This window comes from Delphinapterus leucas, chromosome 10 (genome assembly GCF_059928025.1).
Source record: "Delphinapterus leucas isolate spDelLeu-1000000601 "Yukka" chromosome 10, BTC_Dleu_Yukka2, whole genome shotgun sequence".
NCBI classification, from domain to species: Eukaryota; Metazoa; Chordata; class Mammalia; order Artiodactyla; family Monodontidae; genus Delphinapterus; species Delphinapterus leucas.
The window spans coordinates 72,926,757-72,952,050 of record NC_143138.1 but is presented as its reverse complement, the minus strand read 5'-3'; the positions used below and the strand labels follow the sequence as shown (position 1 = coordinate 72,952,050).

General features: G+C 44.5%; 1 protein-coding gene across 1 annotated transcript in view; it reads left to right on the top strand.

Annotated features, from left to right (window-relative positions):
* The window catches only part of IL17RD (interleukin 17 receptor D), a 67,373-nt gene extending 42,436 nt beyond the window's left edge, over window positions 1-24,937 (top strand). Inside the window, exons 3-13 of the mRNA XM_022572817.2 lie at window positions 3,203-3,328; window positions 7,469-7,587; window positions 8,100-8,220; window positions 10,180-10,224; window positions 10,310-10,461; window positions 11,707-11,772; window positions 12,641-12,695; window positions 13,194-13,304; window positions 14,098-14,282; window positions 16,626-17,562; window positions 18,526-24,937. Coding sequence (XP_022428525.1) covers window positions 3,203-3,328; window positions 7,469-7,587; window positions 8,100-8,220; window positions 10,180-10,224; window positions 10,310-10,461; window positions 11,707-11,772; window positions 12,641-12,695; window positions 13,194-13,304; window positions 14,098-14,282; window positions 16,626-17,562; window positions 18,526-18,638 — 2,030 coding nt within the window. The 3' untranslated portion in view covers window positions 18,639-24,937. The remainder of the gene's footprint in view (window positions 1-3,202; window positions 3,329-7,468; window positions 7,588-8,099; window positions 8,221-10,179; window positions 10,225-10,309; window positions 10,462-11,706; window positions 11,773-12,640; window positions 12,696-13,193; window positions 13,305-14,097; window positions 14,283-16,625; window positions 17,563-18,525) is intronic.
* Window positions 24,938-25,294: the final 357 nt, after the last annotated feature.

Below are 25,294 nucleotides of genomic sequence, written 5' to 3'. Positions count from 1 at the left end.
ATCAGCTTTTACAGATCCCCTTGCCTCCTTTCACGTTGCATTTCTCGTTTCTTCATCATGCTCTGAGTGGGGTAATGCCTGAGTAGGTTGTAATACGTTGTCTTAATTTGTAGACTTTATATTTGTATAATTGTATTTACAGAAACCCAGAGAGTGCTGATTTTGGCATTAGGAATGAACAAAGGGAAAAAAATCATGATTTACTCTAGTTCGTGCATCTTTTCCTAAAGCTGTTTGAGTCAAAGGTTTCTTTCATTATAGACCTCAGTAAATGAAAATGTTTGTACTTTACTCGTATGGGGGGATCTTGTCTTTTTTTATACTGGGAAGCTGGTCTCAGCTAGGATTTTTGCAGGCTGAATAGTTCTGATTCAGAACTTATTTTTTAGTCATATGCTTTGTGCTGGGGATAGAATAGCAAGAGCCCTGCGTGAGCTATCTGAGGTGGCTTTCTGGGCTGGTCACTGGTGGCATGGCAAGCCACCCAGCCGATCACTCTAGCTGCAGTTTCCTTGTTTGTTCAATGTGGGTATTAAAACAGATGTTTCAACATTTTTTTCCTATTCTAAAGTTCTCTTCTGTACCCAGTGAACACATGTTGAACACTTTGAGAGTGAATTGTCATCAGAAGTAGAATTTGGTTTTATTAATTATTAACATCTTTTCAAAAGAAGAAATACTGAAATGTCGAGGTGGCTGTTTTTGAAGAAGATGGAGTTTAGGGAAGGGAGTATGCCTTCTGTAGGAGTTAGGCAGAAAAGCAGGACACAAAGCCGAGTGAAGGGTGGAGTTTCAGAGAGGAGGCGGGTGCATTTTAGCGCATGTGTGTTGTCCTGTAATAAGAAATTTAAAAAGAAGGGATATTGTGTGCATGTCAAAAGGCTTGCAAGCATATCCGTTAGATGTTAGCAGTTACTTCTGTGTGGTGGGAGGTTATGGATGACTTCTCCATTTTTTAAATATTCTGTTGTGATTTTCAAATATCTAGTGAATATTTTTAGTCATAAAAATGGGAAATGTGTGGTATAGTTTACGGCGAGCAGGGGGACAGGCATGCAGCAGACTCACTAGGCTTCTTAGAAAATGCCTCTGAATGCTTCACCCCCAAAACACCCTGACTTCAGAGGGGTAATGAGTAGTTTTGGAATCCGATGGAAGGCCTTTTGCATCATATACTAAAGAAAGTTTTCAAGTTTAATTACTGAAAAGAAATCAAGATAAAGCAGCGTAAGAATGACAAGTTAGTGTCTGTGATTCTCCATGCACAAGTGGCTGGAACAGCCTGCAGCCATCCTGGGAGGTCCCCCCGCTGGGTCTGGCTGGAAGCTTCTGGCAGCTTTTTAGGATCCTTTTTAGACTTTGAAAGTGTACTTAGCAATGCCAGGTGGCACAGCTGCTGCATTGGCAGGTGGCAGTGAGTCATGTCCTCAGACAAAATCAAAGAATCGGTGGTTTTCGTCTTTACGTGGGACTGTTTGGATTTGGGGGGTGTTGTGGGTGTCTTTGATGAGGTGGTGTTTGGGAACAAAGGTTTTACCTTTGACACGCTAGTTAACATTGAAGGTGCTTTGCTTATCACGAAATCAGTTAGTCCCTTTGGCAGGTCCTAATTGGATTATTTAACAGTCTGGCTGTGAATCACTACCCTACGAATTCACATCCTCCTATGAGTTCCTTTTTCCCAGTCACCTCGCCCTCGCCCTCGCCCTCGAGGTTTCTTCTGAAAATGAACAAACCCCATATTACTTAGCCATTGTTTTGCTTCAGATCACTCTTTAATGCTAAAAACTGACTGAACTGATGTAAATTATTATTGATTTAGGTAAAATGTCATAGTAGTAAAAAGTGAATGCCTGATACGCACACAAACTCCAGACTTTACATAATCCTCCTACCACTGTCCCAGAATTTAACTCAAGGGGAGGGGGTGGTGTTATAAATAAACCCCACTGCAGCATCTTACAGTTTTCCAAACAGCCAACCTTTGATGTCATCTGTGGGCTTTAAGGCACACGTCTTTTTTAAAAATAATTTCAGGCATATATATAGTTTAAATTAATTAATTAATTAATCTTTGGCTGTGTTGAGTCTTCATTGCTGCGCGCGGGCTTTCTCTAGTTGCGGCGAACGGGGGCTTCTCTTTGATGTGGTGCGCGGGCTTCTCCTTGCAGTGGCTTCTCTTGTTGCGGAGCGAGGGCTTTAGGCACGCGGGCTTCAGTAGTTGTGGCATGTGGACTCAGTAGTTGTGGCGCACGGGCTTAGGTGCTCCGTGTCCTGTGGGATCTTCCTGGACCAGAGATCGAACCCGTGTCCCCCGCATTGGCAGGCGGATTCTTAACCACTGCGCCACCAGGGAAGTCCCTAGGCACACGTCTTTAGACAGAATAGATTTGGCTAACTCCGAACATGCCCTGCATAATTTGAGAAGATGAACATGGAGAGAATAAATAAATGCTTAAATATAACTGTTCTCCTACCATATGACCCAGCAATCCCACTACTGGGCATATACCCTGAGAAAACCATAATTCAAAAAGAGTCATGTACCAAAATGTTCATTGCAGCTCTATTTACGATAGCCCGGAGATGGAGACAACCTAAGTGCCCATCGTCAGATGAATGGATAAAGAAGATGTGGCACATATATACAATGGAATATTACTCAGCCATAAAAAGAAACGAAATTGAGCTATTTGTAATGAGGTGGATAGACCTAGAGTCTGTCATACGGAGTGAAGTAAGTCAGAAAGAGAAAGACAAATACCGTATGCTAACACATATATATGGAATTTAAGGAAAAAAAATGTCATGAAGAACCTAAGGGTAAGACAGGAATAAAGACACCTACTGGAGAACGGACTTGAGGATATGGGGAGGGGGAAGGGTGAGCTGTGACAAAGCGAGAGAGAGGCATGGACATATATATATACACTACCAAACGTAAGGTAGACAGCTAGTGGGAAGCAGCCGCATAGCACAGGGAGATCAGCTCGGTGCTTTGTGACCGCCTGGAGGGGTGGGATAGGGAGGGTGGGAGGGAGGGAGACGCAAGAGGGAAGAGATGTGGGAACATATGTATATGTATAACTGATTCACTTTGTTACAAAGCAGAAACTAACACACCATTGTAAAGCAATTATACCCCAATAAAGATGTAAAAAAATATATATATATAACTGTTCTCATTCTCCCAACTCTCTAGACTGCACCACTTACTTGAATCCAGTGGGGAAGCACGTGATTGCCGATGCCCAGAACATCACCATCAGTCAGTATGCTTGCCACGATCAAGTGGCAGTCACCATTCTTTGGTCCCCAGGAGCCCTCGGTAAGTGGTCAAAATGGAGTCCACCATGGTGACTGGTGCCCAGTGCAGGGGTCCCAAGCGTGGTGGCCTCCAGGGCCAGGTGGGTCTTGACATGAGCATAGCTTAGGTGTGCCTCGGCACAGACACACTTGCTACTTGGTTGTATACACTTGCTGCACATGCATGCAGCTTCATGTTGTGCCCATGACTTGTCTTTTGTTCCCTTGGCTGTTACTGAGAGAGATGTGGGTTTGTAAAATAATAGTGTGAGAGTGATACATGGCACTGAGGCCTTGGCCTATGTGTCTCAGCAGGTGTTGGGGGGACAGGTGACCTATCCAAGGATATAATGGCTTCAGTATCCAGCATCAGTGATCTCTGTGGCCACAAGGAGATGTGTGGGCCCAGCATTGGCACATTGTGTGTGTTTTCAGGAAAACTCCAGTTTTCATGAGAAAACATGAAATCAACAATTTTTAAATGTTGGCAGTGAATCGAATTTTTATTTAAATTGTGTGGGCTGAAAAAAAGCAAACTAAAACAAACCAACAGAAAAGAGCAAACCCACATTATCTGGCCAGATCCAGGTTAGGGCTCCATCTGCTTGTCCTCTTTAGTGAATTGATGACACACAGGAGAGGATGCAGTGGTTGAGTATGGAACCCGGGGAGGGCCCATTTCTTCAAATGGGCCTGGGTTTCAACCCAGAATCTACCTTTGAAAAGAAGCATTTAAATCTGGCTGAGCCCCAGCTTTCCCATCTCTAAAGTGTACATGACTGCCTCTTAGTTTGTTGTAAGACTTAGAGACAAAGAGTGGATATATGTATAACTGATTCACTTTGCTCTACAGCAGAAACTAACACAACATTGTAAATCAACTATAATCCAATAAAAGTTAAAAAAAAAAAACCAAAAACAAATATTGAGGGTGGAAATGTAAAATGGCACAACCACTTTGGAAAACGTTTTTGTATTTTCCTAAACAGTTAAACATGCATTACCACATGATCCAGCCATTTGACTACTATTTATCCAGGAGAAAGGAAAGCATATGTCCATACAAAGACTTGTACACAAATGTTCATAGCAGCTTTGTTTTTAATTGTCCAAAACTGGAAACGTGAATGTCCATCAGCATGAACCGATACACAAACTGGTACATTCATACAATGGAACACTACCCAGCAACGAAAAGGAATGGAATAGTGATATACCTAACAACATGGATGAATTTCAAAGTAATTTTTCTGAGTGAAATCAGCAAGACAAAAAAGTGCATGCTGAGTGATGACACATTCAATAAAATACAAACAAAGCTTTAGTGGCAAAAAGCAGGTTGGTGATTGCCTGGGAACAGGGGTGGGAGGGACTCTGTAGAGGCATGAGGAAGACTTGGGAGGTGATAGATGAGTTCATTATCTTGATTGTGATGACAGTTTCATGGGTGTACATATATGTGAAAGTGTATGAAATTGTTCTCTAATATGAAATTAATTGTATGCCAACTATGCCTCAATAAACCTGTTAAGAGTAAAAAAAAAAAGAAAAAAAGAAAGAAAAAAGAAAAAGAATTAGAGACACACATGGTACATTTCTAAAGAGAGCTCTTAAAAAACAGTGGCTGTTTTTATCATCATCAGAACCTGGTCCTCAGGTCTGCTCCTTGGACATTGCCACCGAATCTTAGAATTAAAAAAAAAAATCTGCGGCTTCCCTGGTGGTGCAGTGGTTAGGCGTCCGCCTACCGACGCAGGGGACATGGGTTCGTGCCCCGGTCCAGGAGAATCCCACATGCTGCAGAGCGGCTGGGCCTGTGAGCCATGGCCGCTGAGCCTGCGCGTCCGGAGCCTGTGCTCCGCAAGCGGACAGCCCACAGCAGTGAGAGGCCCGCGTATCGCAAAAAAAAAACAAAAACAAAAAAATCTGACCAAGGGAAAAGTAAAATAAATTCTGAATTTCTTAATCTGAATGAGATAAATCTCAGAGGAACCAGATTCAGTACAGAGACAGGGAGGATGGATCAGACCTGTGGGCCTGACTCACTAATCCATGTAAATACTGCTGGATCTGAACCCAATGGGTTTTCCAAAAAGAACATTACCTTAACATTTAAAAAGAAAAATATCCTCTGTGGATAAGAGAGAAGTAGTCATTCCAACATAAAGCTAAACGGTTAGTTCGTTAAGGGGTTGGCCTGACACATTGCAGGCTCCCTCTTTAGAATGAAAGTAAGAGATGTGAGGAAAACGGAGATGTGGAACAGTGAAGGCAGAAAGATGTGCTTTTTCTGCATGATGGTTTGTGGGTGGGAATGGCTGGACAGGTTCTACCAGTTTCTATGAGGTTCTAACAAGGAGACTCCTTGGGAGACAGAAAAGCATATGGGTTAAGAGCACTCTGGGTTTGATCCCATCTCTGCCATTTGATCCCTCTGTGACCCTGGGCAAGTCATTTAGTGTCTGTATACCTCGGTTTCCTCATCTATAAAGTGGGGACAATACTACCTTCCTCCTGTGGTTGTGAGGATTTTATGAGTTAAATGATGAGGAGTAGGTAAGTTCCTTTATGGGAAACTGCCTTATAAAATTGCTAAACATTATATAACTACAAGATGTTAACAGTATTGTGATACAGGTGTTACTATGATATAAGATTTACATTTACTGCCTCTACTTCCACTCCCATACTTGGTATAGTGGTTTTCTAGGCAGGTCTTTTAAAGATAAGAACTAGAATCATCCACTCCCACCCCAGCGGATGAGTTTTTATGTAATTGTGAGATGTACAGTCTTAGAATCATATTAATCACCTGGCTTTTGTTAAACAGTTCTGTGGACATGGAATGAATTAAATCTTAGTATAAATAATAAGGATTTGTTCAAAAATCTTTGGGGGGAAGGGGTGATCTCAAAAGACAAGTTCCTGTGAGAGCTACTGAATAGTTGCTGGTCAAAAACCTTAGATCTTGTCAGCGTGTGTGAATCTCGGACTATAGATCAGCCAGCACTCAGCCCCGCAGGAAGCTTTGTACTTGAAATAATACAACATGGCAGGGTCCATACTTGCACACTCTGTCCTCTGACCCCCTAAATGGCGAAGCTCTAATTGTAGCTCCTTTGCCTTTCCCACCATAAAATATGTGCTCTTCATTAAATAATTACAGGATTGGAGAACCTATTCGAAAGAGAAAAAGATTTCCCTGGCCTTTGCCATTGATAATTTTCCCACCTGGTTAATTGCATCCTGTGTAATTATCCTTGCCCTGGGAGGGGAAGGGTTGAAAATGTCTCCTTGTCTAGTGTTCCGAAAGAATGCGAAATCGATATCTCACCAATTGAGGCCGGCTTCGGGGAGCTCCAGCTGCAGTTGGACCACTCCAGTCTCCATGGGATACGAAGCCCCAGTGCCGGCTCTCGTGGCCATCAGACCTTAATCCTTTTGAAATCAGCTAGTTGGACGTGCAGCAGGGGAAGCTCAGGTGGCGGGAGGCTGGGCCGGTGCCTTTCAGCGGCGCTGTGGGCGTCTCGGGGCCTCTGAGGGCTGTATGAAGAACACACACTGGGCAGCTCTTGGGTGTCGGCCTTTCAGGCATGATTAGAGCAAGAACCGCTTTGTAACTCACATAGGCATTCTCCTAAGCTATTTAATCTCAAGCCTAGGAACCCCTTGTGTGCAGACACGCACTTTGTTGGGAATTTTCTCCGTTGCTCAGTGAAACATGCAAGCAAATATAGGACTAAAACGGAAAGTATTTGAAACATGGTTTGGGGGGAGTCCCAGGTCAGCGTTGGGAATGATCATCAGCTGAATACACCTTGTTTAATGACCTAGAAATTATATATTCCACTGCAGACTTTATGATCAGTTGTGACTTGAGTCTAAATATATGAACCCTATAGAGGCAATGGGCGTTTGTGCACTGGCTGGCTGGATGAGAGATTTATTAATTAGTAATGGTGGGAAAGAGCAAATCACCTGGCCTGTACCAGAGGAATGCAGGGTATTTATTTTTCCTTTCTGTAAACTCAGATATTCCGGCTAGAGTTAGAATTCCTTTAACTCTGTTGTGTAGGTGGAGAGGATGGTAATCTTGGAGGAAGGAAAGTGCGTTCAGAAGTAATTAGGTCCACTTTTAATAAAAGCATTCTGCTTTGCTTAGGCATCGAATTCCTAAAAGGATTTCGGGTAATACTGGAGGAGCTGAAGTCAGAGGGAAGACAGTGCCAACAACTGATTCTAAAGGACCCGAAGCAGCTCAACAGTAGCTTCAAACGAGCTGTAAGTCACACGCGGGGAATGTGCTCCTGAAGACACACCATTGTTCCGGGGGCTGAATGGTCCATTGAAAGCCTGTGAAACTGGAGGAGAAGGGGCTGTGGGGTCCACCCCACCTGCCAAGGTGGGCGATCCTGCTCTGCACTCCCAGAAACCCTCCAGCACCTCTTGGTGGTAAACAAACACACCTCTCAGGTTACAGGCTGGAGCAGCAGTCCTGGAAGGTGGCTTTGAGCCCTCAGGAGTGGATGTAGGCTCCTCCCCACCAACTTTGTGCCACAGCTTCATTGCCAAAGAACAGACAGCGGTGCCCATCTTCCTTTTCAGTTAGGGGTCCAAACCTAAACTTGGTCCAGAAAGGAAACTTTCTGGACTTCCTCCTTCCCCCCCGCAACACGTCCCCCAGCCCTAGAACTGTGTCTGCGTGACCATCAGGGCAGACCGGAGCTCTTGCATGTAGGTGGAGGGGTGGGTGATTTCTCCGTGACATCACATGTATTTTTGTTCCCTTTTAGGGAGTGGAATCTCAACCTTTCCTGAATATGAAATTTGAAACAGATTACTTTGTAAAGATTGTCCCTTTTCCTTCCATTAAAAATGAAAGCAATTATCACCCTTTCTTCTTCAGAACCCGCAGTGAGTATGGTCTTGCCTGCCTGTTTCCTGTGGGGAGACATTTCTTCTGCTTTTAATGACTTTTCGACAAGATGTGTTCAAGAGCACATGAAATACTAGTATGAAACTAGCATGGGGAAGAGAAAAAGCATTCAGAAAAGCAACTTTTAGAATTAAGATTTGGCACAGGCAGTGTGCATCTAACCAGAGACACCCATTCCTGGCTTGTTCTGGAGTAGACATGGTGGTTGATTTTTTTGAAGGTGCTGTAAGGCAGCCATGTATTAAAATACTTTGATTAAAAAAAAAAACCGGAATACAAAGTATAAGTTGATTTCAAGGTAAAGGGTAGAGCATGAAATGATTCTATCGTGTACCTGTCATCAGGAGGGTGGCCTCTGTGAGTGATTGCCTGTCATTTTCAGGATTAGATTAAGAAAATTAAGCAGTATCCCTGAGGTTACCTCGTTCTAGAAAGTTTATTTATTTAACATGTATGTTAAATAAATGCTTTCCAAATACTAATGCTCTGTTCTAAATATTTTCCAAATATTAATGCAGTTTACCTCCATAACAACCCTCCAAAGAACTTAATCTTACCATCCCCACTTATTAGATGTGGAATCACACATAGAGAGGTTAAAGGGCCTGTTGGGAGCTGGGATTTGAACCCCAAGGAGCCTGACTCTGGAGTACACACTCTCAAGCCAACCATGCTGGATTCCCTTCTCTGTCGGGCTCTCCCTTTCCATCTGTTCTGCACACAGTGTGGTGTGCCTTTCATCAGCCTGAATTGCTGATGAATTTGGTGCCCAGGCATTCTGGGCCCCAGTGTTTCCCTCTTGCCTTCTTGGTCCGTCTTTCCAGGCCTTGGATGGTTGTCCAATCTGACACCCCCTCCTATGTGGCCTGCTTGCCGTCCTCATCCCTCTGTGATGTTTTTGTTCTCAACGCCAGCCTACATCCGTGCTTCCCTTTGCAGAATTCTTACTCTGGTTGTTTCCTTCTTTTCTTTTCTTTTTTTTTAAACTGTGGTTGTTTTCTATGCAGCAAAGTCATTTCATAACAGTTGATTTCATTTTCTTAATTAAAATAAGATTCCATAGGGCGGAGACCATGTACGTTTTACAGCATCTTTCGATGCCTTACACATAACAACCAGATAGAGGATTCCAAGAATGTGTTTATGGAAAGCTTGCTTAAATCAAAACTCGCCTACTTTAAGATTTAATTTTCCTCATTGGAATCAATGTCTATTTTGGGGTGAGGCAGGTGGTGCATTTATCACCATTTCAGTGCATTGTGACCTTGATGCTGCCTTTGATTTTCTTGGCATTGTAAGATCATTTTCCAGAGGGTTCTCCCTGGGTTAGCAACATGGCATATAGCGCCTCTCTTGTGTTTTTATCGCATTTAAATCCTATTTCAAAGCTACTGCCTTTGCTGCCTGGTTTTCAGTACTGTTGATACTACTTAGTAGATGCCTGGATGTCATTTTTAGATTCCATCAAAAAGATTCCATCAAAAGTTAGAGTGCTAGCTAAGGTTAAAATAACCTCAAGATAAATTATCAGCATCACTCTAAAGTTCTCTTGTGCCTCAACAGTCTACAGTGGGGCAGGGCCTGGCATTATTTCTGTCTGCAGTTAAAAGAGAGCCCCCATGGGGCAGAAGCATGAACATAGGTCTCGCTGCCTTTGGCTGTGGCCTTTAAGAAGCTTTTAAAATCTGGCTGACTTTAATATTGTTTCCATTTATGTGGCATAAAGTGAACTGCATTAATACTTTTATATTGTACAATTCAAATTTTCGTAAGATACAACTGGGCTATACTGAAAATCATTGTTGAGTTGATGCAGTTGATGCATTTTACATTCTTTCCAGCAATACCCAGTGCCATATATTTATATTGTATTGAATTGTTGGATGAGGAAAATGTCAAACTGTGCTAAAACTAAAAATATGCATCTTTCTTAATAGCCTGTGACCTGCTATTGCAGCCGGACAACCTGGCCTGTAAACCCTGTAAGTATAGCTGTCCTTGTCTGTCAAGTCTCTAGTGGTGTCGGGGCAGCCTCGGGATGCTCACTCTGGTCCTTCCTCCTCCCAGTCTGGAAGCCTCGGAACCTCAACATCACCCAGCACGGTTCAGACATGCAGGTGTCCTTCGACCACGCACCCCATGCCTTTGGCTTCCGTTTCTTCTATCTTCATTATAAGCTCAAGCATGAAGGACCCTTCAAGCGAAAGACCTGTAAACAGGTGAGCTGCTAGGTGTGCATAAAGGAATACTCTGTGTTTTTAAATGACCCCTGGGGCCCTGGAATTTGGGTGGTTCAATGTGAACATTAGGCTTTGTGGATTCTGAGCAGTTGGTGGACACTCCAGAATGTTATCACTGGGTGCGTCTCAGGGCCGTCCTGAGCCATCCCTCACTCCCTAGTTATCTCTACCGTAGCTGTCCCAGTGGAGATGTAGCAGATAAAGTATTACCAAGGAACTGAAACAATGAAGTAGTTGTGGTCTATTCTATATTTTAATTTTTAATATTTATTTATATGGCTGTGCCAGCTCTTAGTTTTAGCATGCAGGATCTAGTTCCCTGACTAGGGATCGAACCCGGGCCCCCTGCACTGGGAGCGTGGAGTCTTATCTGCTGCACCATCAGGGAAGTCCCTGTTCTTCCATATTTTAAGCATGAATCAGGTGCTCACTGTGTGCCAGTTACCAAGCTTTGTGGTCATTGAATCCTTACAGCTCAATGGAACAAAGGCTGCTGTTATCCCCACTTTAGAGCTGGGGAACCTGTGGCCCAGGGAGGTCACCTGGACTACTGCTGAAGGCTTCACAGCTAGTAGGTGAAAAAAAACACATCTAGGAGCCAAGCCACTAGCATGTCAGTGGCTAGTGATTTTACACAGAGTCCAAGGTGAAGTAGAAATTCAGTAAACCAAGTTCTTAAACTAGAGGTGGTCGCGGGGGTGTGTGTGTGTGAAATGTTTCGTGGAAGCTCACAAGACTGCTAGATTACCCCATGAGAGCACCAAGAGAGGTTTTTGGTCATAGTGGCAGAAGTAGATGTGCTCCTGTGTGTCGAGTTCTGTTTTCCTGCTGGCTCTCACCTCTGTCACTTACCTTCAGCTCAAGTTAAAATTATAGCAAATAAAATATGCACAAACATGGAAGTGTAGTTTCTTTCCCCATCCTTTTATTAAGTAAAATGTATCCTAATTGGTTTCTTTGTCTTCAAATAAAAAATTGCTGCTCAGGGCACCACCAGCCAAGCATAGAATATGACAGGGGTCCCAGGCTTTCCTGGGCCTTTTATCAAAATGAAGTTCAGATACCCTGGCAGATAAGCACAGTTGCTTTCTGTTCCAACTGACATCTTCTGAAAACATGACTGAAACTGGTGGCAAGGCTCCTTCAGTTCTAGGACAGAAGAGAGGGGTCCCAATGACCTTTATCTAAGAAGAAAGTTTTAAAGTGTTATTTGTTTCTTTGCAGGAGCAAAATACAGAGACAACCAGCTGCCTCCTTCAAAATGTATCTCCTGGGGATTATATAATTGAGGTACGTACAACTCAAGAAAGCCCTATTATTTTTATTCTTTTTAAATTTTATTGAAGTATAGTTGATTTACAATATTGTGTTAATTTTTGTTGTACAGCAAAGTGACTCAGTTATAAATATATATATTCTTTTTTTTTAATTAAAAAAATTTTTTTGGCTATGCTGCATGGCGTGTGGGATCTTAGTTCCCTGACCAGGGATTGAACCCACGCCCCCTGCAGTGGAAGCATGGAGCCCCAAACACTGGACCGCCAGGGAATTCCCTATATATTCTTATTTACTTATTTATTTATTTATTTACTTACTTACTTATTGGCTGAGTTGGGTCTTAGTTGCGGCATGTGGGATCTTTCATTGTGGCATGTGAGCGTCTCTCATGGGCTCCAGAGCGCAGGCTCCAAAGCGCGTGGGCCCTGTAGTTGCGGCACGCGGGCTCTCTAGTTGAGGTGTGCAGGCTCAGTAGTTGTGGGCTTAGTTGCCCTGCGGCATGTGGGGTCTTACTTCCCCGACCAGGGATTGAACCGTCATCCCCTGCCTTGGAAGATGGAGTCTTAACCACTGGACCACCAGGGAAGTCCCTATATTCTTTTTCATATTCTTTTTCATTACGGTTTATCACAGGATATTGAATGTAGTTCCCTGTGCTATATAGTAGGACCTTGTTGTTTATCCATCCTATATATATTAGTATTGGTTGGTTTATATAGAGATGAATCTGACTGTTAATATCTAATCTCAGCTTGAAAATGATCACAGGCCGCAGCAGCTCTCCTCTCCCTCGCCCCACTGCCCACAGATGGAAGCATGAATGAAATCTGTTGAGATGCTATCACTTAAAAAAAGTAATACAGCATCCTCTGTTTTGCAGCTGGTGGATGACACTAATATGACAAGAAAAGTGATGCATTATGCCTTAAAACCAGGTAAGATTTTGTTTGTTTGTTGGAAATGCTGCCTCTGGACTACAGAGTGGACCAAGGTATTCGATACTTTCTGTACTTCATGGTTTACAAAAAGAAAACACTTGAGCTCCTCACTCTTAAATGATGTTCCATCAAATCTGACTTTCCTTCCACCCTAATGTTGATGCCCAGAAGATCAAAGCCAGGGTGTTGTGTGTGTTGCTGGGACCAAATAAATAGTCAATTGTCCTCAGAAGAAAAGTGGTGGGAGGGGAGATTTCCCTAGGCAAATTCTCACTCAAAGGTATTTATTGTCTCAGCAGACTCTAACTACTGAATTGTCTTCTACAGTCTTTTAAAATGAATACTTTTATAATCACCAAATTGGTACTAGAGAAAAGTGGTCAAGGAGTCTTAGAACCTGTTATGTGGCTTATGTTTAAAAATGAAAAAAAATTGTTTCTCTTTGAACCTGTTATACTGCTTAAGTCTAAAAGCCTTCCCTTTGAAATTTCCCAGTGTATTCCCAATGGGCTGGGCCCATCAGAGCTGTTGCCATCACTGTGCCGCTGGTTGTCATATCGGCATTTGCGACGCTGTTCACGGTGATGTGCCGCAAGAAGCAGCAAGGTATATCTTTGTGTGGTGTGTTCTTCCCATATTGGCAGGTCTAGGGCCAACAGAGGGAGACCGGGAGCACTTGGTCCCTCCAGGCAGGCGGCTGGGAAGCCACACAGCTCCTGGACTGAGTTCCCTGGCTGCTATAGTTCCCAGAATTAAAAAATTTGACTTTTAACTTCAGGAGCCACTAAAAGGACAGGCATACTTCTCTTCTCAAACTCCGGATGGTAAATTCAAGAGCATAAAGGAAGACTAAAGGTGTGAGTAAGGGAAGAGGTAGGGCTTTATCACTTAATAAAAGTCTGACGTCGGGAGAGCAGCTTCTGGGGAACTTAGAAATATATCTTAATCTGAGTGGTGGTTACACAGGTGTATTCTTAGATAAAAGTTATTGAGGTGTACTCTTAAGATTTATGGACTTTAACCTTTGTAATTTGTACAAAAAACACAAACCCTTCAATGAAAGTTTTTTTGTTTTGAAGAAGGCCCCCTCTGCTGATGCTTAGGGACCTAGTAGGCGCACTCAGTTGCAAGAGGGTGGGGTGGTGCTGCAGTGCTCTGGGCTTGTCCGAGGTCAGTTTCAGGTGAAGAACAAATTTTGTCCATTTTTGGCTCCACTGCAGAAACTAGCTGTCCCATTCCCAGAGGGGACCCAAGGGGCTGGTGGAATTAGGGAGCTGGGAGTGCTCTAGGTGACATGGTGACTGTTGTTTCTTGAAGACAGCATTTTAGGTCCCGAGTCTTAGGGAACAGGACAGAGCTTTGCTCGTGGGCGCCAACCCTATCTTCTTTTCCACTTTAGAAAATATATATTCACATTTAGATGAAGAGAGTTCTGAGTCCTCCACGTACATCACGGCACTTCCCAGGGAGAGGCTCCGGCCACGGCCCAAGGTCTTCCTCTGCTATTCCAGTAAAGATGGCCAGAATCACATGAACGTCGTCCAGTGTTTTGCCTACTTCCTCCAGGACTTCTGTGGCTGTGAGGTGAGGAATCTAAAGTCTTTTTTTCTGGGCGGCACATGTGCTAAATGCCTAGCTTCCAAACTAGGGTCAGCCTTGCACTCTTCTTTCAGCCTGGCCTACCCATCACCAGGACTAAATGTTTGTTGACACTTAGTTCTAACCCTGACATACTCCTGCTCAAAAGCCTTGAGTGGCCCCCACCTGGCAGGAAGTGTTTTAAGCATTAAAAAGACCTCAGGGGAATGGGGGACAGGATGGTGGAGGAAATGGCAGCTGCCCTGGGAGCGTGCAATGGGGCCGGTGGGAGGAGGCCACTCAAGACATCCTGGAGAGCACTGGAGGGTCAAAGAGAGAATGACAAGTAAAGAGGCGAGTTTAGACAGTTTTGGGGGGGGGAGCTTGGCTAATAAGGGAAAACAATAATATGTTAAGTACTCAAATGGTCTCCTCTGGTTTCTTGCCTGTTCTCTTGAGTTCAGCTGTTAATATGTAGCTTTTCTATAATGTCATAGTGTTCGTTTTAGAGTGAAGTTTGAAGCTCTCATGGAAGGCACACTGTTTCTTACAAATGCAAGGATTGTACAATAATTGTGTGATTGGAAGTTATTTGTGCTTTGAAACTGAGGACTGGTGGGTTTCTTAGACTCTCTCCACATGGTGAGGCTGTCCCCTAGTGTCAGTTAAGCATGTTTACAAGGCTGGCCGGGTTTCCTAATATATGAAGGTCTAGACGTTGGCAGATCAGCCTGTGTACTGAAAAACTGGTGCGGACCCGCAGATGGCACACAGTCTTCAGATACTGACAACCCTTCTGCTCTACTTTGTAAGTGACTAGGCTCGGGGGCGGGGGGAAGCCTTCCAGTTATGAGTGTAATAGAAAATTTGGAAACTAGAAAAGGATGACAAATTTCAAAATGGATGGTAATCTTAACCTGGAGAATAGAGGAACCACAGTTAAAACTGCTGTATTTCCTTCCAGTCTTTTTCTGCATAGATGAACTCGTACATATAGTTTTGGATTTTGGATGGATTAGAATTATTTTTTTCTGTCTCTTCACTCAGTAACTTTTTACACTCTTAGCAGTTCTCTGTAAACAGCAGCTTTAAACAGACTCTTGATCCGTATTAATGATTCATCATATTTGAGTTTTTTCAAACTGTTAAACATCTCATTATTTCAATTTTGCCCCATTCCAGTGGTGGATACCTGGAAATGGAATTGCTGGGTCAGATAGGAACATTTTTAAAGTGCTTGGTATATATTCCCAGTTAGCTTTCAGAATGCGTAATGTTAGTGAGAATTAAGGAAAATGTAAGACAATTCAGTATTATTTTCAGCAACTGGAGCGATGTTGGGGGCTTTCTTCCCTTGGTAACACTTTAGAGCAAAAGAGGAAGGCAAAGTCATTTCAGAGCCCCCTTCCACATAAGGGACTGTGGCTGCCACGTTTAGGCATAGGCACTGAGAGTTAATTTCTGAACTACGGAAGGAAAGAGGCTGATATAATTTCCGAGACATTTTCAGCAGAATCAGATGAAGATGGTCTGAGAAGGTGAAGCCCTCTGAGGGGCCACGCATACCTTATGTTCTTTTCTTTGTCAGTGCCCCACCCCAGACTCCCTATGAGACCTCCCCTTGGGGTTAAAGGCCTCGTAGGGGCCTCGTAGGGATGTGGCCCTGTAGACTGCTGAGAAGTGGTGGAGCCGGTCACTCCAAGTGAGTGAACCAGAATGGCCATGTTATGGCAGCTCATCATCTTCCTCTCCATGCACTGATCACCTGGTAAACAGCAGGCTGACCCCAGGGCTGTGTGAGAGGCCAGGGAGGTCCTCTTTGTCAGTCACACTCTGTCATTGAGTCAGCCTGGGCGGGTGACTCTGGCATCCAAACCTGAACCCAGCCCACTTTGAGATCCCTCACCCACACCCATCTATCACCACCTTCCAGTTCTCTCTCCAGGATCTGCCCCCGATCCAGGCAGCCTCTCTCATCAGATAGACCCACCCCCACTGCCTCTGTATTCCATGCCCCCTATCACACTTTAAGTCAGTTGAAGGCCCCACATGTGATATGTAACTTCGGTGGGTTGCTAGACGCTCTGTGCTTCTGTCTTTTCACTTGTAGGGTGGGAGTGGTAACGATCCCACATTATGCTAAAATGAGAGCATGATACAGAGGGCCTGTGTGTGACGGTCGCCCATGGAGTGTTAGCTGTTCCTTGGAACTGGGCAACCCGAAGCCTGCATATAGCAGTGCTAGTAATGATTTGGGGCAGATGATGTGCCCTTCTCGTAACATTCCCATTCTTGTCACTCGACTCTCTAAGCTGTATAGGTGAGTGAGGTTCTCTGCTCACTTTCCAGGTCACTCTGGACTTGTGGGAAGACTTCAGCCTCTGCAGAGAAGGGCAGAGAGAATGGGTCATCCAGAAGATCCACGAGTCCCAGTTCATCATCGTGGTGTGTTCCAAAGGCATGAAATACTTCGTAGACAAGAAGAACTACAAGCACAAAGGAGGTGCCCGAGGCTCGGGGAAAGGGGAGCTCTTCCTGGTGGCGGTGTCTACCATCGCTGAGAAGCTCCGCCAAGCCAAGCAGAGCTCATCCACGGCGCTCAGCAAGTTCATCGCCGTCTACTTCGATTATTCCTGCGAGGGAGACGTTCCCGGTGTCCTGGACCTGAGCACCAAGTACAAACTCATGGACCACCTTCCCCAGCTCTGCTCCCACCTGCATTCCCAGGACCTCAGCCCCCAGGAGCCGGGGCTGCACCCCGGACGCATTAGCAGGAGGAACTACTTCCGGAGCAAATCGGGCCGCTCCCTATACGTCGCCATTTGCAACATGCACCAGTTTATCGACGAGGAGCCTGACTGGTTTGAGAAGCAGTTTGTTCCCTTCCATATCCCCCCACTCCGCTACCGGGAACCGGTTCTGAAGAAGTTTGACTCAGGCTTGGTTTTAAACGAAGTCCTGTGCAAGCCAGGGCCGGAGAGCGACTTCTGTCTCAAGGCCGAGGCCGCTGGCTCCGGGGCGCCGGCCGACCCGCACTCTGAGGGCCCGCAGTTCGCTCCGGACGAAGACGCGGAGGCTGGGCCCGTTCCGGGCGCCAGCGCGGTCCTGCGGCCCCTGCTGCACGCGGTGAAAGCTGCCGGCCCCTCGGACATGCCACGGGACTCGGGCATCTACGACTCGTCCGTGCCTTCGTCCGAATTGTCCCTGCCCCTGATGGAAGGGCTCTCCACGGACCAGACGGAGACGTCTTCGCTGACGGAGAGCATGTCGTCCTCATCAGGCCTGGGTAAGGCGCGCGGAGCCGGGAGGGTCGGTGGGTCGCGTTACTGATGCAGGCCACGGCCTTGCCCCATGAGTCCAAAATCCAGGAAAGCTTTTTGCTAATTTCGGTGCAAATTTATTCGGCAGCCCGATGGGAAGTAACAAAACTCCATGCATAGTCTCTACTGATGCCAGGTAATGGGAATGTTCACGTGTGAGCTGCAGAAATACTGTTGATAAATTATGGTGAGCTGCCTGGTACCATCTTATGTAATATACAGTATGTTCATTATGTCGCCTTTCTAAACTGTGAAAACATCTGAATGCCGAAACACACTGGGCCCGGGACTTCCCTGGTGGTCTAGTGGGTAAGACTTCACCTTCCAATGCAGGGGGTGCTGGTTAGGTCTCTGGTCAGGGAGCTAAGATCCCACATGCCTCGTGGCCAAGAAAACCAAAACATAAAACAGAAGCAATATTGTAACAAATTCAATAAAGACTTAAAAAAAAATACTGTAAAACCAAACCAAACCAAACACATTGGTCCCCAAGGGTGTCAGATGAGGGTCTGTGGACCTGTATCTTTGTTGGGACTTGTGATGTTCACCACCCCCCACCTTCCCAAGTCTTTAAAGCCACATGTATTGAACCTGGAGTTCACAGGGCACAGTATTCTCTCCATTCTAGCTCAGCGCAGACTCCAGGTAGGAGGGCCTGCTTCCCCAGGGAACCCTTGCAGGATGCTGTCTGGAGCTACTCTTACTGTGCCTATGACTAGTTGGAGTCATGCATGCAAACCCTGGATCCTCAGCTAAGGGAACTAGAACCTGTTAGCAGGATGAGAATGCGCAGTCTTGAGCTGACAGGGATGCCTGCCTCGCTTGTACAGAGTGAGTGGTTCAAACCCAGATCCAGCTTCGTTCTGGCCTGAGTGTCCAGCCCACTGAAGTGCAATGACGTGTGGTTCTGCCCTCTCTTCTTTTCTTAGGTGAGGAGGACCCTCCCGCCCTTCCTTCCAAGCTCCTCGCCTCTGGGGCATGCAAAGCAGAACCTGGTTGCTGCAGCTACACTGGTGAACTCCACACGGTTGCTCCTTTGTAACAAAACGAAGGGTCTAAGCATTGCCACTTTAGCTGCCGCCTCTCTCTGGTTCCCCAGCTCGTCTCTCTGGGTGTGTGGCCCACTTGGAGCTGAGGTCTCTTACAAGGATATTCAGAGTGAAATCCTGGCCAGTACTTGCTGTCCTTGCCTCTCTTCTCTACCAGGTATATTGGCAGTCTCCAGTTTTCTGAAACCATGTGGAGCTCTGAAAGGCATGTCCATTATGTCTGACAGCAGCTTGCCATGTTGGGTCAGACTGAATTAGAGCCAGTTCTGAGAGGTAGGGAGGAAACATGTAAAGAGAAACAGGAAAATACCCATACTGATTGTTCAGACTTAATTTATCTGTGCAAACTTTGCCTATTCACTACTGGCTACTTTGATTTGAAATGCTTTGTGGAAAAAGCACTTTTGATGCCACTACAGCCATGGAAATCAAGTGCCAGTCTCTCTGGAATCCATGTTGTTACAGATGATCTTTTCCATTTTTGACGTGGAATTTATGGTACCATTTACAATGCCATGGGTGTTAAAAAAGCTCTGAGTCAAAGGTCAAGAAGGTGACTGAATATTCAATCACCTTTCATAAAAATGAGTTTTTATGTATTAGCAGGTAGCATATCTGGCTGAGGAGGGAGCCGCAGGGCCAGGCTGACCATGTAGACCATTCTTTCTGAGATGGGTTGGTCAATGTGCAGAAGGCACCAGGGCCACATCTTGATCTGAATAGGCATCATGGAGGGGCCAGATCTCCCTGTGAGGTTTCCCGTGGTTATATTTACTGTGCTGAATCTCAGATGTTGGTGCCTGGAAGTTTATTTTTAAGAGACTGATACCCAACTGGGCTGTATTACTGGAAGTTGTAATTTTTGCTTTGGTTGGCCTCTGGTCTAAAGCTGTGTCCGGAATGTTAAGGATCAGAATCCACTGACATACGGCAGTAGGTGGAGGTGGTAGTCACTTAATCTGCTGAACTTGTTTTGACTAATGACAAACCTCTTTTTTTTTTTTTTTTTTGTGGTACGTGGGCCTCTCACTGTTGTGGCCTCTCCTGTTGTGGAGCACAGGCTCTGGACGCACAGGCTCAGCGGCCATGGCTCACGGGCCCAGCCGCTCCGTGGCATGTGGGATCTTCCCGGACCGGGGCACGAACCCGTGTCCCCTGCATCGGCAGGTGGACTCTCAACCACTGTGCCACCAGGGAAGCCCCAAACCTCTTTTTAAGAAGGTGAAAAGGAAGGGATTGTTACAAAGATGAGTGTGCTCTTTGAGTATCATCTTTGGAAGACATGGGACCTGAAATCATTAAATTCTTGAATCTTAAAGTACTCCCCCCGCAGCCCAGCCTGTGAATCAGGTTTCACTTTGTTTTTGTTGTACTTACCCAATGAAAGATGTATCTTGTGCTCCATTCTGCCAAAAATAGGTACTGAGAACTTAAGAGGAAAGAATTTGCTTTAAAAAGGAGAAGTAAATGTTCTGTTTTTATGAATGACTTCTGTACAGAATTTTTGTTTCCAAAGGGAAAAGACTTGTTCCCTCCTCCTCCTCGTGACCTTGAGCGGGAGTGAGTGTCTTTTTCCACCTTTTTCATAGATGCTGCTGGATTTTGGCACCCTGTTTTCTCAGCACCCCTACCAGGGACCCTGGTTTTCACTGCTTCACCAAATAGGACCAGTGTTAAGCGGGGACACTGAGAAACATCCCAAGGCCGGGTGGGAAGTAGGGAGGGCAGGACTTTTCCTTCCAGGCTCATGCCCAGCAGGTGGGGAAGGGAAGGTTTGCCCCCCTGATGGAAAGAAGAGGTTTGTGTTTATCTTTGATGCAAATGCCACACTCCCTGCTCTGTAAAGGCAGCTGGCAGCTTCTTGGGAGAAGAACGTGCTTGTCTGTTCTCTGGCATCAAGTTTCCTGCAGCTGCTCTGAGGGAGGGTCAAGTGGGCTGCAGAACTGTCTCCCCCATAAAACCAGGCATCTTGTTGGAGAAGAGATGTTCCATGTTGTCACTGTGGAATCTGAGATGAGCACAGAGCTCCTGCCCACACGTGACTGTCCTGCCATTCTATTGTTGGCATATGTTCTGTGAAGGAGATTGGTCAGTCCTATTAATGTACGAAAATTCACTTTGGAACATTTTCACAGTGATTTCTTATTGAAGCCAAGAAATGGTGCATGCCCCAAAGGAACCATTAGGTGCTGCCTTAGGATAGATACCCAGCTTTGCACATGAAAGGAGGCATCTCTGAGAAAGTGGCCCCAGAGACAGTGTGAAGGACTGGAGAGGAAACATCAACTGGGCTCCATGAGCGTGGGCAGCGAGCTTGGTAAATAAGCTCACTTATTATGAAAATAGAAGGGAAAATTGTGATAGTCCAAAAATGAGGTGATGCTTTAGTTTGGATTTAGGGTTTGGGTACTTATTTTGAAACACGAATGATTGTGATGTTCAGCAGAATCAAACTCTATTTTACCAAGTATTGAAACGACAGTATGAATGCCCAACTCTGAATAGTTGAGAAGTTCAACTTCCTGGTTTTGCCATATTAGTTTCACTTTTTTTTTTTTAACCCTCCCATCTCATGCCGGGAGTAAAACATTTATTTTAAGCAGAGCTGCATTTTTGACTCACAAATGGAGTGGACAGTGAAAATGATAGGACAGAATTCAGATAAAGGTTCTGCCAAGTCACAAGCTTTTAGACATTGGGGAAACAAGAACTAGAATATAGGGATGATCTCAATGAAACGTCTTCATCCTGAGAGTAAAAGGCTCTGTGGCTCTGATGGTGTCCTCTGTACAGGAGACCAGTGCAGGTAGTTGAAGTTAGGGAGCTAGTTGTTTATCTTAACTCACCAATGCCCTACACATCTGACGCATCTGACGCATTAGCATTTGACACAGTCAGCTTTGCTAAGAGTGACCGGGGAGGTGAAAGCCCAGGAAAAGGTGTCTTCTTCTCTCAGGTCAGCTACAAGCAACAGGGACTACCTGGATGGGCCCAGCCCAGTCATACTGGGGCAGGAGTCCTCTAGAGGGCTGAGCCCTGGGCCTTTGAGGCATATCGATCTCCGGAGAGAATGAGAAGTCATTCAGGTCCAGGCCCAGGTACTTAGGCGGGTGACCCAGCCAGGTAATAGTATTTTGAGCCCAAAATGAGATTGGGCAATAAGTCATCAGACAGAGTTTTTGGTTGACATATTATTAATAACTGAGGACAGTCCCAGATCAGAAGTTCAAAAAATGTCCTAGGCAATGATGACATCGTTGGAATCAATATATAGTAATTTAAGTTCATGTACGTTTGTCAAAGTTTAGTCGTGCTACTTTATAGCTACTAGTGTCATTAAAAAAAAACACCCTGGTCTCAGGTTACCTCATTTAAGCACAAATAAACAGGAAAACTGTCCCCCCAAAGTTGTGGGGTTATGTGATTTTCAGAACTTTTCCTTTTTTCAGAGTTGAGTATCTTTTCCTTTAAAAGAGACAAAGGAAGGAAAAGGCTGTTTTATTCCCGGAGAAGAAATGTCACACTTTCCTCCCTAAAGAGAGAAAACCCTGCAGTCCCCAACCACCTCAACACTAATTTGGCTCTTTGGGTCTTTATTGGAGGGAGGTGGACAATGCCAATGAGAAGATTATTAGCCTCTTCTTTTTATATTGTTGGTAAAGAGTGCTGCTCTTATTTAACAGATGCTGTTCCTTCAGGGGGCCCCACTATAGCAAATGTAATGATAAATAAGGGGTGATGATAAATGGCAGTGACATGCTCTCTCGGTGTCAGAGAGACAGTAGGGCATAGTGGGGACTGTGGCAAATGGACACCCTCTGTCCCACCTACAGGGAGCAGCCAGTCCAGTCAGTTGTGACCATGCAGTGTTTCCTGATTGTCCCGTTTTTCAAGAGAACCTGAGAATCTGGACGTTTACATGAAAGATTCTGATTCTTTTTTAGTATTGACAACTAAATTAAAAACAAAATTTTAAATCGAATTCAGGCCCAACGGGACAGATGGGTGGACCTGATTTGGCCCAGTAGCTCTCAGTTTGCCCTCTCTACTTATAAGATTTGAAAAGAAAGGCATCCATGGTAATTACAGATGTCTGGTGCCACCTGAAAATGCTCTTACTAAATGCAGCTGGAATCTAGATTGCTTTTTCTACCCATTGCTCCCCTAAAGAAATTTGATATGATTGTGAATATATTTGCTTCTTCACACTTCATGATGTCTTAAGAAAAAGACAAGCCAGTTGTTTATTTCAAAATCAGATTTGTGTTCTCCCAATTTAAAAAATATGACACTTGGAGCAATTTCATTTAAACTCCACAACCTGAAGGACCTTATTTATAGTTTTAGCTCTTGGCTTAATCACTGTTATAGATGATGTGTAATTCTGAGCTTAAGCCAAGACCTAATAAGGAAAGCAGGCATTGTGAAGGTAGGGCAAGGAATCCTGAGTGTCCACTAGAGCCAGGTATGGTTTGTCTTCTGTTTTAAATGATCTGTGAATTGATCTGTTTTGGAGGTGTGCAACTGTATACGGAGATATCAGTTAGGAGTCCTTATGGGTGTTGGGTCATCCTTACTATGTCACCTCCTTTCCAGGGTCAGGGTGAAAATAAAAGGAAGTCTGATTGTAAGCCAATAGCTTTGATTCCGATTTCAGAGCTTTGTGGGTGAGAGAAAGTTTGAATTATTTGGCCTGTACCCCCCTGGTGTCAGACAGGCTGTGCATGAATTATTTCAGACATGTGGCTGTGGATGGGATTCTGGATTTTCAGTGAAGGAGAGTCTGTAACCTACCCTGCTGATCAGATAGTTCTTTGTACATCTTCCTTATAGAAATTCAAACCAGCCTTTCTTTGTTCAGCATGTAGTGGGAAAAGAACAGCTGGTCACCTTCCGTGTATTTGAAAACCACAGTGAAGTCATCGCTCTGGTGTTTTTATTTCAGTGATAAATAATCCCACCCCTACTCATTCCTCACAGCTCTTGTTTTCCAAGGGCTTAATAATTTTCACTGCTCTTTTGTTTCTCAGCTTCACACTCAGTTTAGTTGCCCAAATAGAAGGTGGTGCCTTATTCACATTGGTGCCTTGTGAAGGCCAAGCTCAGGATGAGGATTAACAGAGACATTCTTATGTACCCTGCTTCTCTAACTACTTAAAAATACAAAGGCACTTTTAAAAAATGGTATATCACCTGAATTCATTTTGTGAGTTGATTACCACAATTTTTTTTCTTGGCAATAGTCTTCTATCATATATGGGTTTTTTTCCCCTCTTGTGTTTAAACACTTGGTGCTTATTCCTGATGTGTCTGATGTCATTCCTGAGCTTCTTCAAGATACTCTTCAAGACCAGCTCTTACCTTCTGAGTGGCAACCACCCCTCACTTCCGCTTTTGGATTCTATTTTTATGTATCTCTAGGCATTACTTTTAATTCATGACTCACAGTATTATTAACTGGTGCAGGTTTCAGTTTAGCCACAGGTGAAATAGCAGTTGCTAAGGGCTAATTTGCTAAGAGGTTGAGTGAGGACCTCTTGGGAATTCTGGTCAGTTGTCTTCCCTCCTGCTCTTCAGCTCCTCTCCAAAATTCAGCGAGGACCACAGACTCCTCAAAGAGCTTTTCCATTTCTAAAGGGCTGGAGCCATAGCTCTGAACTGACTAAGCACTGTGGTTTGCACAAGCAGAAGTCTGACAAAAGCAAACCATTATGACTGCATATGTGATGATTTATCAAAGACAATTTCAGTTGAGAAGATTCAAAGAAGCTGTCTTCTGTTTGTATGTGACATAGACAAAGTTGGCTGCTCCAGTCATTAGACGAAAAGTTACAATTGGATGATGCTAATGTGTAATCGTATGTTATTTTTAACAAGCGTCTTTTTTCTGTCTTAAGAAAAAAATGTAGTGAGTTTGGAGAGAGCAAAAACTTTTGTAAAAACCAAATGTATTCATTTAGAGAGTAGGTAACTTCTGTTTTCACTGTTGGTTTGTTTTGTTTTGTTTTTCACTGCAGAAGCTCCCTGCTACTATGTTCTGGGGGGAAAGCCTGTGGAACAGTGGTTATTGCCATTGTCTTTGTTTCATCTTTAAGTTTCTCTTTTGTGAGGTTTGGTGGAGTAGTGAGCACTGACTGGCAGACTGTAGCAGTATGCTATATTTTTACATTGAAAATGTTATCATCTTACTTGATTTGTACATAACTCTGTAAATAGTAGGCCACAGCTGACATTTGTAAAATGTTTTTGTACCGTAGAATTTCTGAATCAAATAAAATGTTTTAAGATTGTGGTGGCTCATTTTTCTAGATCATGTTTCCTATTTCCTGAATAGCTGGGATTCCTAGCACAATTTTCTGTGGGCTCTCCTTCTGAGAAGGAGAGAGATTATGCAGGGTGAGGAGGCCAGGGTGGCTGGTCTGTCTTGTACTTTAGAGAAAGTGAACCTGCTGCCCTTGACCCTTTACCTCCCCCTCCATTGGGCAGGTGCCTGTTGTCTCTGTGGCGTCTGGAGCAGGGACAGGGATACTTACCTCAAGGAGACATTTGACTCTTAGAACAATGGACTTTCTTTGCAGAAATTTGAAATTTGAAAAGAAGTTGATGGACACTGAAATTTGGGAGCCACAAATTTCCTGTCATTCAGAAA